The 12315-nt window shown below is 53.8% G+C and overlaps 6 protein-coding genes across 6 annotated transcripts; 2 read left to right on the top strand and 4 right to left on the bottom strand.

Moving 5' to 3' along the window:
- Window positions 1-162: 162 nt before the first annotated feature.
- Window positions 163-814, top strand: CTAM01_05358 (NADH ubiquinone oxidoreductase subunit NDUFA12; the record flags this gene model as incomplete). The annotated part of the gene is made up of 5 exons (XM_060521388.1): window positions 163-201; window positions 270-290; window positions 347-431; window positions 505-706; window positions 763-814. The coding sequence occupies 5 exons, from the start codon at window positions 163-165 to the stop codon at window positions 812-814; spliced, it is 399 nt and encodes a 132-aa protein (XP_060384194.1).
- A 576-nt stretch (window positions 815-1390) lies between these two features.
- Window positions 1391-2909, bottom strand: CTAM01_05357 (tRNA-guanine transglycosylase; the record flags this gene model as incomplete). The annotated part of the gene is made up of 2 exons (XM_060521387.1): window positions 1391-2604; window positions 2675-2909. 2 exons carry the CDS (start codon window positions 2907-2909, stop codon window positions 1391-1393), a joined length of 1449 nt encoding a protein of 482 aa, XP_060384193.1.
- A 961-nt stretch (window positions 2910-3870) lies between these two features.
- Window positions 3871-7710, bottom strand: CTAM01_05356 (AMP-binding enzyme; the record flags this gene model as incomplete). The annotated part of the gene is made up of 1 exon (XM_060521386.1): window positions 3871-7710. One exon carries the CDS (start codon window positions 7708-7710, stop codon window positions 3871-3873), a length of 3840 nt encoding a protein of 1279 aa, XP_060384192.1.
- Window positions 7711-8788: 1078 nt separating this feature from the next.
- On the bottom strand, window positions 8789-9244 carry CTAM01_05355 (uncharacterized protein; the record flags this gene model as incomplete). The annotated part of the gene is made up of 1 exon (XM_060521385.1): window positions 8789-9244. The coding sequence occupies one exon, from the start codon at window positions 9242-9244 to the stop codon at window positions 8789-8791; it is 456 nt and encodes a 151-aa protein (XP_060384191.1).
- A 211-nt stretch (window positions 9245-9455) lies between these two features.
- On the top strand, window positions 9456-11438 carry CTAM01_05354 (LCCL domain-containing protein; the record flags this gene model as incomplete). The annotated part of the gene is made up of 1 exon (XM_060521384.1): window positions 9456-11438. One exon carries the CDS (start codon window positions 9456-9458, stop codon window positions 11436-11438), a length of 1983 nt encoding a protein of 660 aa, XP_060384190.1.
- A 251-nt stretch (window positions 11439-11689) lies between these two features.
- CTAM01_05353 (uncharacterized protein) lies at window positions 11690-12120 on the bottom strand (the record flags this gene model as incomplete). The annotated part of the gene is made up of 2 exons (XM_060521383.1): window positions 11690-11790; window positions 11874-12120. The coding sequence occupies 2 exons, from the start codon at window positions 12118-12120 to the stop codon at window positions 11690-11692; spliced, it is 348 nt and encodes a 115-aa protein (XP_060384189.1).
- Between the last annotated feature and the right edge of the window lie 195 nt (window positions 12121-12315).

Below are 12315 nucleotides of genomic sequence, written 5' to 3'. Positions count from 1 at the left end.
CCGTGAGCGCCAGGGAGTCCAGAGACCAATTGCCTTTGAGTTTATGTAATCCAGAGCTCCACTCTGGCACCAGCGTCGCTCAACCTTCCCAAACGTCAGGTCTTCAATCACATCGTCGACAGCAATCAATAGCTTCTTGAGGTCAATTGACCAGCCGCCACCATGTCGACCCCCGGAAGAACAATCGCCAACCTGCGCAAGGTTGGAATCAAGGCATGTATCCTCCTGGTTCAAACGTTGTCGCTGCCATCGCTAACTTTCGCTCCTAGAACTATTTCCGCCAATTGCTGGTACATGGCCTCCCGAACCCCCCGATTGCAATTGCCCCTCTAACGCTCGAGAATAGTACATCGGTGACACCAAGCATGGTCGTCTTGTAGGCGAGGATAAGGCCGGCAATAAGTACTTCGAGAACAACGACGAACTCCCCCGTATGGAACCCCCAAGCGAACAGCGCCAGCAAATGGACAATGAAGGACCGTGGGGCTAACAAGCAACAAATAGTGCGTACGCGCTGGGTGGACTTCAAGGTGCACGACTACGACTCGGCGCAGGTCGAGCCTGGCTGGCACGCTTGGTTGGGATACATGGTCGACAAGCCGCCCACCGAGGACGCCCTTCTCCAGACCAAGACTCGCAAGTGGGAAGTGCCACACGTGCTTCCCAACTTCACGGCTACCCCGGGAGCCTACAAGCCATACAACACGTAAGTGGAAGTGTCATCACTTGAAATTGAGGATGGAATGCTGACAATTGGTGCAGAGTCAAACCGAAGATTCGTGCGTGGGAGCCCAAGGCAGTTGAGAGGCAATGAGTTGCGGAAGAACGGGGTTGATGTACATAAGCCAAAGTCGCTTAACGCAATTTCAGGGTTTTGCTTTGTGTTAAAAATGTTGTAGATGTTGGACGACGCGGATTCGCATTGAGTGACAAATGACCAAGCACCGGCATTGGCATTGGCATGAAAGGAGATTTTGCAATATCTCAAGGAGCAGCCTCAAGTGGCTTGCGTACCGCTTCTCTCACCGTGGTAAATTCATTAGGAGAATGAACAGCCAGGCTTCCAGCAGATTCAAGGTGACAGGAACGAAATACCAGGCATTGCAGCCCGTTTAGACGGAATAGCTGGGGCGTGTGACAAGTCTGATGTTGGAGTGTTGGATGATAGCAGCGTTCCTATCTCGATAGTTTTAGCTGCTGTTGACTTTCGAGAGGTACACAGAGGGGAGGCCGATGAAGAAGAAATTCGTCTTGTGTAAAGTGGCTTGATTAGTGATTTCGACACTACTAAGGCCTCTCCATTTCGCTGGCTTTGTGAGTGATAACCACTATGGCTCCTAATCATTCATCGGGCCCTTCGTAGGCGAACAATGTCCGTTGTCTCGGACTACTACTTCTTGCCAGCGACCTCAGCGAACCCCTTCTCCTCAAGTTCCAGCGAACCCAGATCGGGCACAAGCGGCGTTTCCGTACCCTCCGCTGCTACCGCCGCCCCGTTTGCCTTGGCTGCGACGCCCTCACCGTCCGCAGCGTAGTCAACCCAAGCTGGCGGGTTGATTCTGCTAGGATTCGCCTCGCCCTTGAAGTGGTAGCCTCTCGCCCTCGGTCTCGTCCCCGTGCCCTGCGGCAGCTCCGCTTCGTACGCCGCGACGAAGCGCTGCGACTGCTCCTCAAACTCAGCGGCGCCCTTTGCGAGGGTCGCTCGGATTCCGGCGAAGAAGTCGGCCATCACCTGGTGGTTGTGAATCTGTAGTAGCGTCCAGCCGAGCATCTCCTTGGCGTTCAAGAGGTGGTGGAGGAAGGCCCTGTGGTGTGTCGTGCAGGCGTAGCACTTGCAGCCTTGGGAAAGGGGTTCCATGGCCACCTCGTTTTCGGGAGCCCACATGTCGTCGCCGAGAGGCTTGGTAGCATTGCCTTGATTTTCAGGTGGAGGGAAAGTGAAGGACAGCGCTACACCTGCGTCGGAGATGGCGTTGATGAATGGTATCGTGCAAATATCGACTCCTAGGGAAATCTGTCGGAGAATAGCTTGTGGTGTCTCGGGAATGTGCAATGACAGACGAGGAAGAGAATCCAGGGATTTGTGGTGGTCCTCAATATCGGGCAAGATATCAACATCGTAGAGAGCAAGTCCCGAAAGCGAGTCGACGACCTCGTCTGCTAGGTGGCGAAGATACTCCCACTGCACGGTGTACGGCACCGCAAGAACAGGCGCAAACACCGAGACCCCAGACGCCTTGAAAAGTTCGCGCCTATTGGCCGTCAAAAACACATCGGTCCATTCCTCGGTCCGCTCAGCCATGCGAACAAGCTTCTTTGAGGCCGGCATCGTGCTCGTGTGAAACAGATCAGCGGGGCCGATGGCGATGTCAGGCTTCAGCGTCTCGACAGCCGCACAGTACTCGTCGGTGGAGAGGTTCCTGAAGCCGGTCGAGGTGAAGATGGCCACGAACTTTGCGCCATTGCCCACGGGAGTCTTAACCGCTGGGTTTCTCCTGGCAGCAAGAACCGTAGCTATGCTTTCGGGCAGGCAAGAAAAGGTATGGAGTGGCTTCTTTTCTGGCGAGGGTATTGAAAGCGCTGAAGGGTTCTTCTTCTCAATGACTTTGGTCGATAGTTAGCTTCGCGCCACGATAGACAGGTTAGGACAGATTGATTAGATTAAACTGCTTACAGTCCTCGAGCGCCATATACGCTCCGCTGAAGGGCGCATGTTTCTTCAAATTATCCGGGGTGACATGAGGAAGTACACCCCTCGAAGCGACGGCATAGTAATTTGGTGTATCGATGGGTTTCCGCTTGGGAACGCTCAGTTTCCCGAGACGAGCTGCAGTTGTGCCATCCAAGGACTTTTTTAGAATTTCGAAAATCATGCCTTCTGCCCCGTCGACTTTTTCCGCATCACTCATCTTGACACATCGGCGACCCTTCCAGCTGTGTGTGAGTCAACCCTGGTGCCGCAGACTTCCGTTGTAGTCGATTGTCGGGCTCACAAAGAAATCCTTGCAACTTGTGAGGTATATTAACAAAAACAAAGTTTCTCAAATGGCACTCGTTGGTTGTCACTCGCTCACTTTCACCATATCAGCATGTCGAGGGTTAGCGGTCGTTCTAGCGTAAATGGTGTGAAAAGGAAAAGAGCAGCCACAGCATTGTAAAAGCCACACTTTACCGTCTGATTGTGGCTTGATCCCTGGCTTGCACTCCTTCCCTCTCGGAATCTGTGGGACGGTGGATCTGGCGGGAAGCAGGTGCCCCGGCCCCCGGGCCAAGTGATTGCGGCGGGGTCCCGATGGGGGAGACGCTGCAGGGGTTTCTGGGCAGCGCAGATGCATTTCAATTTTAGCCAATCGTCAAATCCCATGTTTTGATCCGATCACCCCATGGCCAAAGCATCTTGGAGTGTACCCGTATGAATGTATGGAGACCTAACGGAGAGTAGCGTTGTTGCTGCTTTTGCACACTGCCTTCAACATTTCACTCACATTCGGTACCGCCGCGCTGGTCGGTACGGCTATCGGGATGCTTCGGAGGCTTGGGGAATGACGTACATATGCCGTAGCTGATGCAATATTGAACGATTTTCAGGTTGAAAGTTTGGAAAGAAGTAACAATTCAATGGTCGGCAGGCTTTCGATGGAATAGTTGAGGCGAATCTGCCACTCTGCGTCCATTAGCCTAAGGAATTGTGCCTCGACAGCTACAGGACAATTCGATTACATATGGCCAACAAGTGTAATGAATTCATGAAGGCATTTGAAATTCGATTTGATGTATTATTCAGATCGTGGAACACAATTATATACCATAAAATAGCAAGCCTACCCCCTCTATCCTCCCATCTATCTTCCAAATGATGATCCAAGATGATCAAATAGGCTCATCTCTAGGCTCAATGAGCACCTCGTTGACAGCAACATGTTCTGGCTGACACAGAGCGTACACAATCGAAGAAGCTACATCCTCGGCGTCCAGGACCTTGGCACCAGTAGGCTCGCCGTACTTCTTGATAGCCTCAGCGTCTGTAGAGATACCCAGCAGCTCTGTGGCCGTGTTGCCAGGTTGAATAGATGTGACGCGGAGACCCGTACCGGCCGTCTCGAGTCGCAGGCTCTGCAGAGTTGCTTCCACAAAGAACTTGCTAGCAGAGTAAACACCCAGGCCGGGGAAGACCTTGCGGCCAGCGTCGGACGAGATGGCTACAATGTGACCCTTTCCTCGGCCTAGCATGCCAGGGACCGTAGACGACAAGCAGTGCAAGAGACCCTTGCAATTGACATCGACAGTGCGCTCCCACTCGTCAGTCTGGTTGTTCGCCATCATGGTGAAGTACATGACACCGGCGCAGCTGACCAGAATGTCGACCGGTCCAAGCTTGTCAGCTGCCGCCTGCATGAGCGACTCAACGTCTTCCTTCTTCGTCACATCCGTCTTGTGAATGAGGACCTTGCCGCCAGTGCCAGCAAGCTTGGCCTTGACACCTTCCAGGGCTTCCGTTCGTCTTGCCGCAAGAGCGACATGGGCGCCCTCCTTAGCCAGCCCAGCTGCAACAGCTGCACCGATGCCGGAAGAGGCACCAGTGATGACGGCGACCTTACCAGCCAGACGACCCTTGTTGACGCGGGATGTAGCTCCGTTAGCGTTTGCTCGGCGCGGAGGTCGAGAGAGCCAGCCTCTCGCGCAGAAGTGTCGAGTGTAGGTCTCAAGTAGATCAGTATCGATCTTGGGGCGAGGCAGGTTGTACTTGAGCAAAGCGGGAGCCGTAGCCTCGTCCTTGAGGACGGTCACAGCCTTGAGAGTCTCTGCGGTAGGCATACCACCACGGAGGATGTCAACGGTGAAAGGGACGTCGCCTGCAGTGCCGAAACCTCGCTTCTTGGTCCACAACTCCACCCAATCGTCCCAGGGCACGCGCTCGGTCGGGAAACCGAGCTCATTCAGGCTGTCGAAGATGTAGTTCGCAGACACTGGGTTGGGGTCACCAAGGTGGTAGACCAACTGCTCAGAGTCGGTGTGGTTGGCGAGAGTCGTGATAGCTGCGCTGACGAAATCGACAGGCGTCATTTCGGCGAACCATTGGTCAACATACGGCGCCGTCTTGAGGTGTAACGACTCGACAATCAGGGCGTTCAGAAGATCCCATGCGTTACATGAGCCTGTCTTGCTATGACCACTGATCGTACCAGGGCGGTAAACCTTACACGGCATACCTCGACGAGCGGCCTCATAGACCAGCTTCTCAGCCACCCACTTCGTCTGTCCATATCCGTCGATCAGCTTGTCGGGAACATCGTCAATGTCAACCATGGCGTCTTCAGAGTGGCCTGCAACAGATGGTGTCAAAACACCGTTTGTGGAAACGTGGTGAAGGGTGGCACCGCTCTTTGACGCCAGGCGTAGGATTTCTCTTGTGCCTCCGACATTGGGGCTTCTCAGTGCAGCATAGGGATAAACCAGGTTGACAGTCGCAGCAGCATGAATGATGACCTCAACACGGGAAACGATGTCATCATAAACCTCTGGGGCAAGACCGAGGTGCTCTCGCGATAAGTTTCCGGGCAGAACCTCCATTCTGTCGAGTAAGGAGTCTTCCCAGATGCCAAGATCAATCAGGTTCTTTCGGATTCTAGCCATTCCAGCAGCACGCATCTCATCGGTAGGATCCGTGAAGCGGACGAGGCAGATAATGTGTGCCGAGGTGGTCTCCACAAGATACTTGAGAAGGAAGGCACCGAGGTATCCAGTTGCACCGGTTAAGAGCACGGTATTAGCATCATTCAGACGCCGCATAGGAGTGCCGTTGGACTGGATGTCGTCAGGCAGAATGGAATCAGCACGAAGGACGGCTGGGAGGTCCGCTTGAACAGCCGCCGTGTGACCATCACGAGCATCGCAAATCGCTTGCAGGTGTCCTTGCAGTGTTGGCGTACCCGCAAGAGGTGCCAGCGGAACCGGGAATCCAAACTCCTTCGCGAATCTGTTTGCTAGGTCTGCGAGAACAAGGGAGTGGCCACCAATATCGAAGAAGTCGTGCTCCTCTGTGATGGCACTATCAGGCATGTTGAGGGCAGCCGCCCACAGCTTCTTGACGGTTTCGATCTTGACCTTGGTGTTTTGCTCCTTTTCGCCATTGACTGCAAGCTTCGGGCTTGGCGGCGGCGGCAGGGCCTTCAGATCAGTCTTGCCGGAGACGCCGTGAGTAGGGAGTTGTTCAAGCTCGACCCAGTAAGTTGGAAGCATGTACAGAGCAAGATGCTCTCCAAGGACACGTCTAGCTGCAGGGCTGTATCCAGACTCGTCAATGACCACATCTCCTCGGCCCCGCTTGTCATCGTTGTCGCGAACGATATAGGCAACAAGTTGTCTTTCAAGGCCTTCTCCGTGAGAGGAGACAGCGCAGTCACTCACAGCCAAGTGCTTCACAATGGCGTTTTCGACAGCACCTGGCTGAACGGTGTAGCCACGGGTCTTGATCATACCGCCTGCTCGACCAGTGATCTCCAGAAGACCGGAGGGAAGGACTCTAGCGAGATCTCCAGTACGGTACATGCGTGCACCTTCCTTGTTGACAAAGGGATCCGGGTGGAATGCCTTAGCTGTTGTCTCTGGCAGGTTGAGGTAACCCCGCGCCAGGAGGTCGCCGCCCACATAGAGCTCTCCGCTGATATTGTTGCCAACCCTGTTACCGTCTTCGTCCATGATGTAGATGTTTTCTGGGTTCATCGGTGGGCCAACTGGGCAGACACGGGCTTCAAAGTCAATGAATGTGCTGATATCACCGGCTGCGACCTCGTGGGTCTCGCAAGCGCTGTAGACATTGAGGAACCTGGTTTCGGGTAGGGCCTTCATTCCCCTGCGGCAGAGGTCAGTTGTGACTACCTCGCCGTTCAACCAGAGAGACCGTAGCTTGGGCAGGCGCTTGCTCAAGTCAGGGTGACGAGACAAGACGGTTGCCAGAAGGGTAGGTGTCATGAGCGTGTCTGTGATTTGCCGAGACTCGAGTAAGTTGACAAGAGCTGATGGGTCGTAACTTGCACTGTCCGGAACAGCAAAGACAGTCGCTCCCCGCAATAAGGGGCGAAGCATCTCCCATACGAAGAACACATTGCAAGCTACACGATCTCCCGGTTGCAAATCGCTGAGACCAAATCTGAGGTCATATGAGAGCACTGCTGCCCTGTGGGGATTGCAGATGCCCTTCGGTTGGCCAGTGGTGCCAGAAGAGTATGAGACGAACATAAGGCGTTCGAGATCATCGCTGGCAGGCAATGGGGAAAGCTCGCCATTGGCGTGTCCATTGACTGTCGTTTTACTGGGCTCATCAATGACAATGATAGGCACTTCCGCCTTGATGTGGTTGACGTGTGCGCTTTGAGTGATAACCACTGAGGGCTTTGCGTCCTGGATGACATCGCGCAGGAGCCCAGAGGGGTATGCGAGCTCAAGTACCAGGAAAGCACCGCCCGCGCGAAGAGCTGCCAATGAAGCGATCACGTAGTCGGCGCTTCGGCTCATGAGCACACCAACGAGGCTATCTCTGCCGACTCCATAATCTCGACGCAATTGATCGGCAAGAGTCTGCGTCTCTTGGTCCAATTCCGCATAGGTAAAGGTTCGTGATTCATCTTCAAGGGCCACAGCGTCTGGGGTAGCCTTAGCCTGCTGCTCAAAGAGCGCGGCGATATCCTTGGTGATGTCGAGAATAGGCATATTTATCAGTTGTTTGATATGGGGTATATGGAAGATAAGTTGACTGGTTGAAACAAAAAGGAATCACCTCTAGAAAAGCCGATGAGAGAATAAACGGGAAGAAAGGTCACAGACAGTGAAGTCTAGATCAAAGGTTGACTGTTGTAGAGGAACAGATTAAGCTCTGGCACCTTAATAAATGTGGCAGAACAACTGCAGTGTTGAGTCTGGGAGGGAAGGAGGTCACGAGACAAGTTGGTTGCGAGAAGCTCTTGCAACCACTCAAGTACTTAGTTGAGGCGAAGGAGTGACGCGGAAAAAGCAAGGCCAACAGAAGCGAAGGCGAAGGTGTGTACCTTGCTTGGCTACAAGTCCCTTACCGGCTAGAGGTTCCTCAACAAGAACGAGTCCCCCGCCGACGAAGCGTACACGTGTAGGGAAGAGACGGTAGCACATGCACACCGACAGCCGTCGCGAAGCGATGAAATGTCGGTACGGGATAGCCCAGTCCAGTCCATAGCATCCACTATCAGACACCATGTCCAATGAGGTACATGGTTGCCAAGTTGACCAGCAGTTTAAATGGGTCAAAAGAAGGCGATAGAAGCCAGGAAAGTTGCTGCATCCAACTCAGTCTAAGATGAAAGAGTGTGGAAGGCAAGGTTCAGCTGGATCGTTTGTCTACTATGTAACTATCAGTACCAGACAAAGCCCTAGCGCCATCAGCCGCATTACTGGAGGCTGGGATTGATCCAACAGTGACCCTAAGCATATAGGCGGCGTAGGATGCCTCAATTGAGAGATTCACTCTCGATATTGCGGTAATTATATCGTGAGCCTGCAAAAAAGTCAACCTTGATGTTCCAAGCACATGTCAAAGTTGCAAGGGCGATGTCGGTGACGAAAAAAGTCTAAACACGTGGGGGCCAGAGTGTCATTATAAGCATGAACAAGTGAGAGAGTTGCAGTTTGTCATTTAAAGCCAGATGAACGCGCAAGATCAATCACGCATCTGTCAAATGACTCGCCGTTTTTTCCCGACAAACAGATGAGGGCGGCGTCTAGACTGCGCCACCAGATCGGTATGAGAGTCGGTCCGTCATGTGGCTGAGACTCGGCGTGGGGTATCGGTGGCTAGAGACAGCGGGTCGCTTGCCCCTCCGACACCCGCTCGCCGCAGCTCCGAAGCAGGATGCAATTCTGTCCGTTTCTGGTCCACTAAAGCGGCACCCACGGTACGTACTCCCTCTTTTGACGTTGCACTTCGTCGCCACGCGGAACGCCGGGCAAGAGCAAGGACCACCCGATGCTCCACCTGCCAGGGCCAAGTCAGACAGGGAACAGAGGTGCTTCGGTGCCGCGGGATCGTCTGCTTCAGGATCACCTGGCTAATGCGGTTCCTGAGCTGTCCCTCAGCCACAGCGCTGTCACCCATAGGCTGCCGTTCTTTCGTCTGAAGTTTCCGAAGCCAATGCGTCGCCTCCGTGAGCAACTCGATGGAAGGCCAGCGAAACATTCGTTTCACGACCGAGAGAGCCTCGTCACTTGATAGCATCGCATTGATACCACGGTTCACTGCTCTTCTGGTATGACCTCTCGCCCGACCTCAATGCCGAGCCATCCTCTTGCTGACTGATCGTCATGGCGTAGCCGCCCTCGGTTTCCTAACCACTTAGGTCCTTAGGTCTCGCCCCTTGTCCGATCCGCTGAATCGTCGACGACTCACCTTACATATCTTGCCTAGCCCCCACGTACATTCCTCCACTATGGATGACCGAAGACATGAGCAGGAACCGCTCTTGAGCATCATGGAGCGACAGCAGGCCGACGAGCCTACGAACCGGGCAAATACCACAGAACATCCCGATGCGCCGCTCGAGGATGGCCCTCGCCGCGAGCTCGAAGTCGATGACGACTCCGGCCCATCGACACCCCGGTTCATGCAGGACGAAGGACACTGGAAGCGCTGGAGATGGGTGCCATTCCCGGTGCGCCGCATCGTGAAGGCTACCGCAAAATGGTCCAAAGGTCCGCCAAACCCACACGATTATGAGATCAAGCCCATCTTTCCTCAGGTTCAAGAGTTCCCTCTTGTGTTGGTTGATCGATACCTCAGAAAATTCAAGCACCGGGTCGGCATCGTTTTTCTTTACTTCGCCATTTGGATCATCACATTTGCCTTGGTCAAGAGGAGCGAGACATTCGCTACTGAGGTTGAAGGATGGGGAGCCCCCTCGCAGATTGGGTGTGGTGCGGCATACTGGACGAGAGGAAATAATTGCGGCCTCAATGGTGCGGACTGCCGCCCGTTCAATGGCAGCGGCTTTGCCTTCAGGTGCTCAGCCAACTGCGCCGGCTACATGGTCTTGAATCCAAGAGCGGTCGGAGACCAGGAGATTGTCTACCAGCCGCTTGTTATCGGCGGACAAACCGACAACACGAGCTCGCCGATTTACCGAGGTGACTCGTTCATCTGCGCCGCTGCGATCCATGCCGGTGTGATATCTAACGATAATGGAGGTTGTGGTGTTGTCCGCCTCGTTGGGCGAAACGAGGACTACTTGAGCTCGGAGAAGAATGGGATTGACAGCATCAGCTTTGACTCCTACTTCCCACTCTCGTTCACGTTCGAGCCTGGCATTCAATGCCGCGCCAAAGACCTCAGATGGAATTTGTTGGCGGTCTCGGTTGTTTTCACGACGGTCCTCTCTCTGTTCACGTCATCACCTTCCCTCTTCTTCTTCTCAATCTTTACTGGCATATTTTGGCATGTCGGGCTTGCCTCCGACCCCCCAAATCACTACTCGGTTGCGGACCTAGTATCGAATATCGTTGGCAAATACCTCCCGGCGATGTTCTGCGCCTGGGTTATGTTTGACAAGATGGGAATTCGACGAACGCTCAATGGGCTTACTGCTCAGGTGGAGAAGACGATCTTGTGGCTCGGTGGTTGCTGGGTTGGTGCGCTTACCAACTATACCTTCAGCTTCATTCCGATTCAGCGTCTGAATGCGCATGATCTGAACCAACAGCCGGGAGCAAAGGCAGCGTTGGCCATCATCATCATCGTCTTGGTGGTAATCACCGCCAAGCAAATCTGGTATTTTAGACAGGAGGGCCGTCTCCTGAAATACCTCAAGCTGTACCTCCTATTCGTGGCGGGAATCATTGTATGCCTTGTCCTGCCAGACCTGAGCCTCCGCATTCACCACTACATCCTGGCGTTACTCTTGCTCCCGGGCACGAGTATGCAGACCAGACCTTCACTGCTCTATCAGGGCATTTTAGTCGGTCTCTTCATCAACGGCATCGCCCGCTGGGGCTTCGACGCTGTTCTCCAGACACCTGCGGCCCTCCAAGGCGACGCTCAGCACGGGTCGGTCTTGCCCAGCATTCTCCCACCCGTCATCGACCTAGGTCAAGCTATGTGGAGCATCAACTTCACTTGGGCTACTCCTCCCAATGGAGCGCGCTACGACGGCATCAGCGTTCTTGTCAACGATGTAGAGCGCTTCCGTACCTACTTTGACGATGGACCCGTACCTCCAACGAGTTTCCTCTGGAGCCGCCAGAGCGATCTCGGCATGAACGAATACTTCCGTTTTGGATTCATGGAAGGCAGCGAGAGCTATGATTTTACGAAAGCTGGCATTTGGAATGCGGAAGGCAAATGGATAGACATGCAGCCGGGCCCTTCGATGATTAGGGATCGGTCACTGGTAGATGATGACGAGAGCGTGCCACGGTGATCTTTGATACGTGACGATCCTGCTTTTGCTTTAGATGTCTAGAATAGCGTACGAATCTCAAAGACCAGAGTTTGTTCACCATCGCAACTTTTTCGTTATACTTTGATCAACCGACGAATTTGAGCAAAACTTGGACTCTTTTGATTCTAGTGGTATCTCAGTGTGAATGAGAACATGCTACCCAAAAAAAAACAAAATACCAAAGTTCGCCCGGATTACTCCATCTTGTCTGCATCAAGATCACACCCCCTTTACGCTCCCTGTCTGCGGCGGCAAAGGGGACGACCACGCTCGAGCGTGTTCGGGTCGCAATCCAACCTGCTGTCCTCATTGCAAGTCAAGCTCGAGCCGCCTATTTACGGAGAGTCTCATTAGCAAACGGCAATACATAAAAAGACCCATACTAGAATGTAAGGGGTTCGGAGTGAGTCTTACAATTGTTGATGCTGTCCGGAACACAACGGCCAGTCTGGCCGTTGACGTTGCAGACATCCTGCTTCAAGCTCGTGTTGGCGACGCAGCAGGCGCCGTTGGGGACGGGCCGGTTGGCGTTTGCGCCCTGGCGCTCCATCAGGAGGACGTCGCGGCGGGCTGCGGCCGAGGTGGGGTCCTCTACGGCTGCGGCGCTGGCGCCGATGGCCATGGTGAGGGCGAAGAGGGCGGTTTGGACAGTGAACTTCATGGTGCTTGGGTGTGTGTTGTTCGGCTTGGGGTATCTCGAGAAAAGAACCGACGAAATGAGAGGCTGTTTGTGATTTAAAGTTATGGATACAGTAGAAAGACGAAAAAGAGTGTCCGGCCGGCGGTAGAGAAGCAGAAGAGACTGAACTGTGGTGATGGGGTCAGAGACAGTCAAGGAGAGATGGGACGAGCGAAA

This window comes from Colletotrichum tamarilloi (genome assembly GCF_030869305.1).
Source record: "Colletotrichum tamarilloi strain Tom-12 chromosome Unknown Scaffold_13.1, whole genome shotgun sequence".
Classification (NCBI taxonomy): Eukaryota; Fungi; Ascomycota; class Sordariomycetes; order Glomerellales; family Glomerellaceae; genus Colletotrichum; species Colletotrichum tamarilloi.
This window is presented reverse-complemented; position numbering and strand designations above follow the sequence as displayed.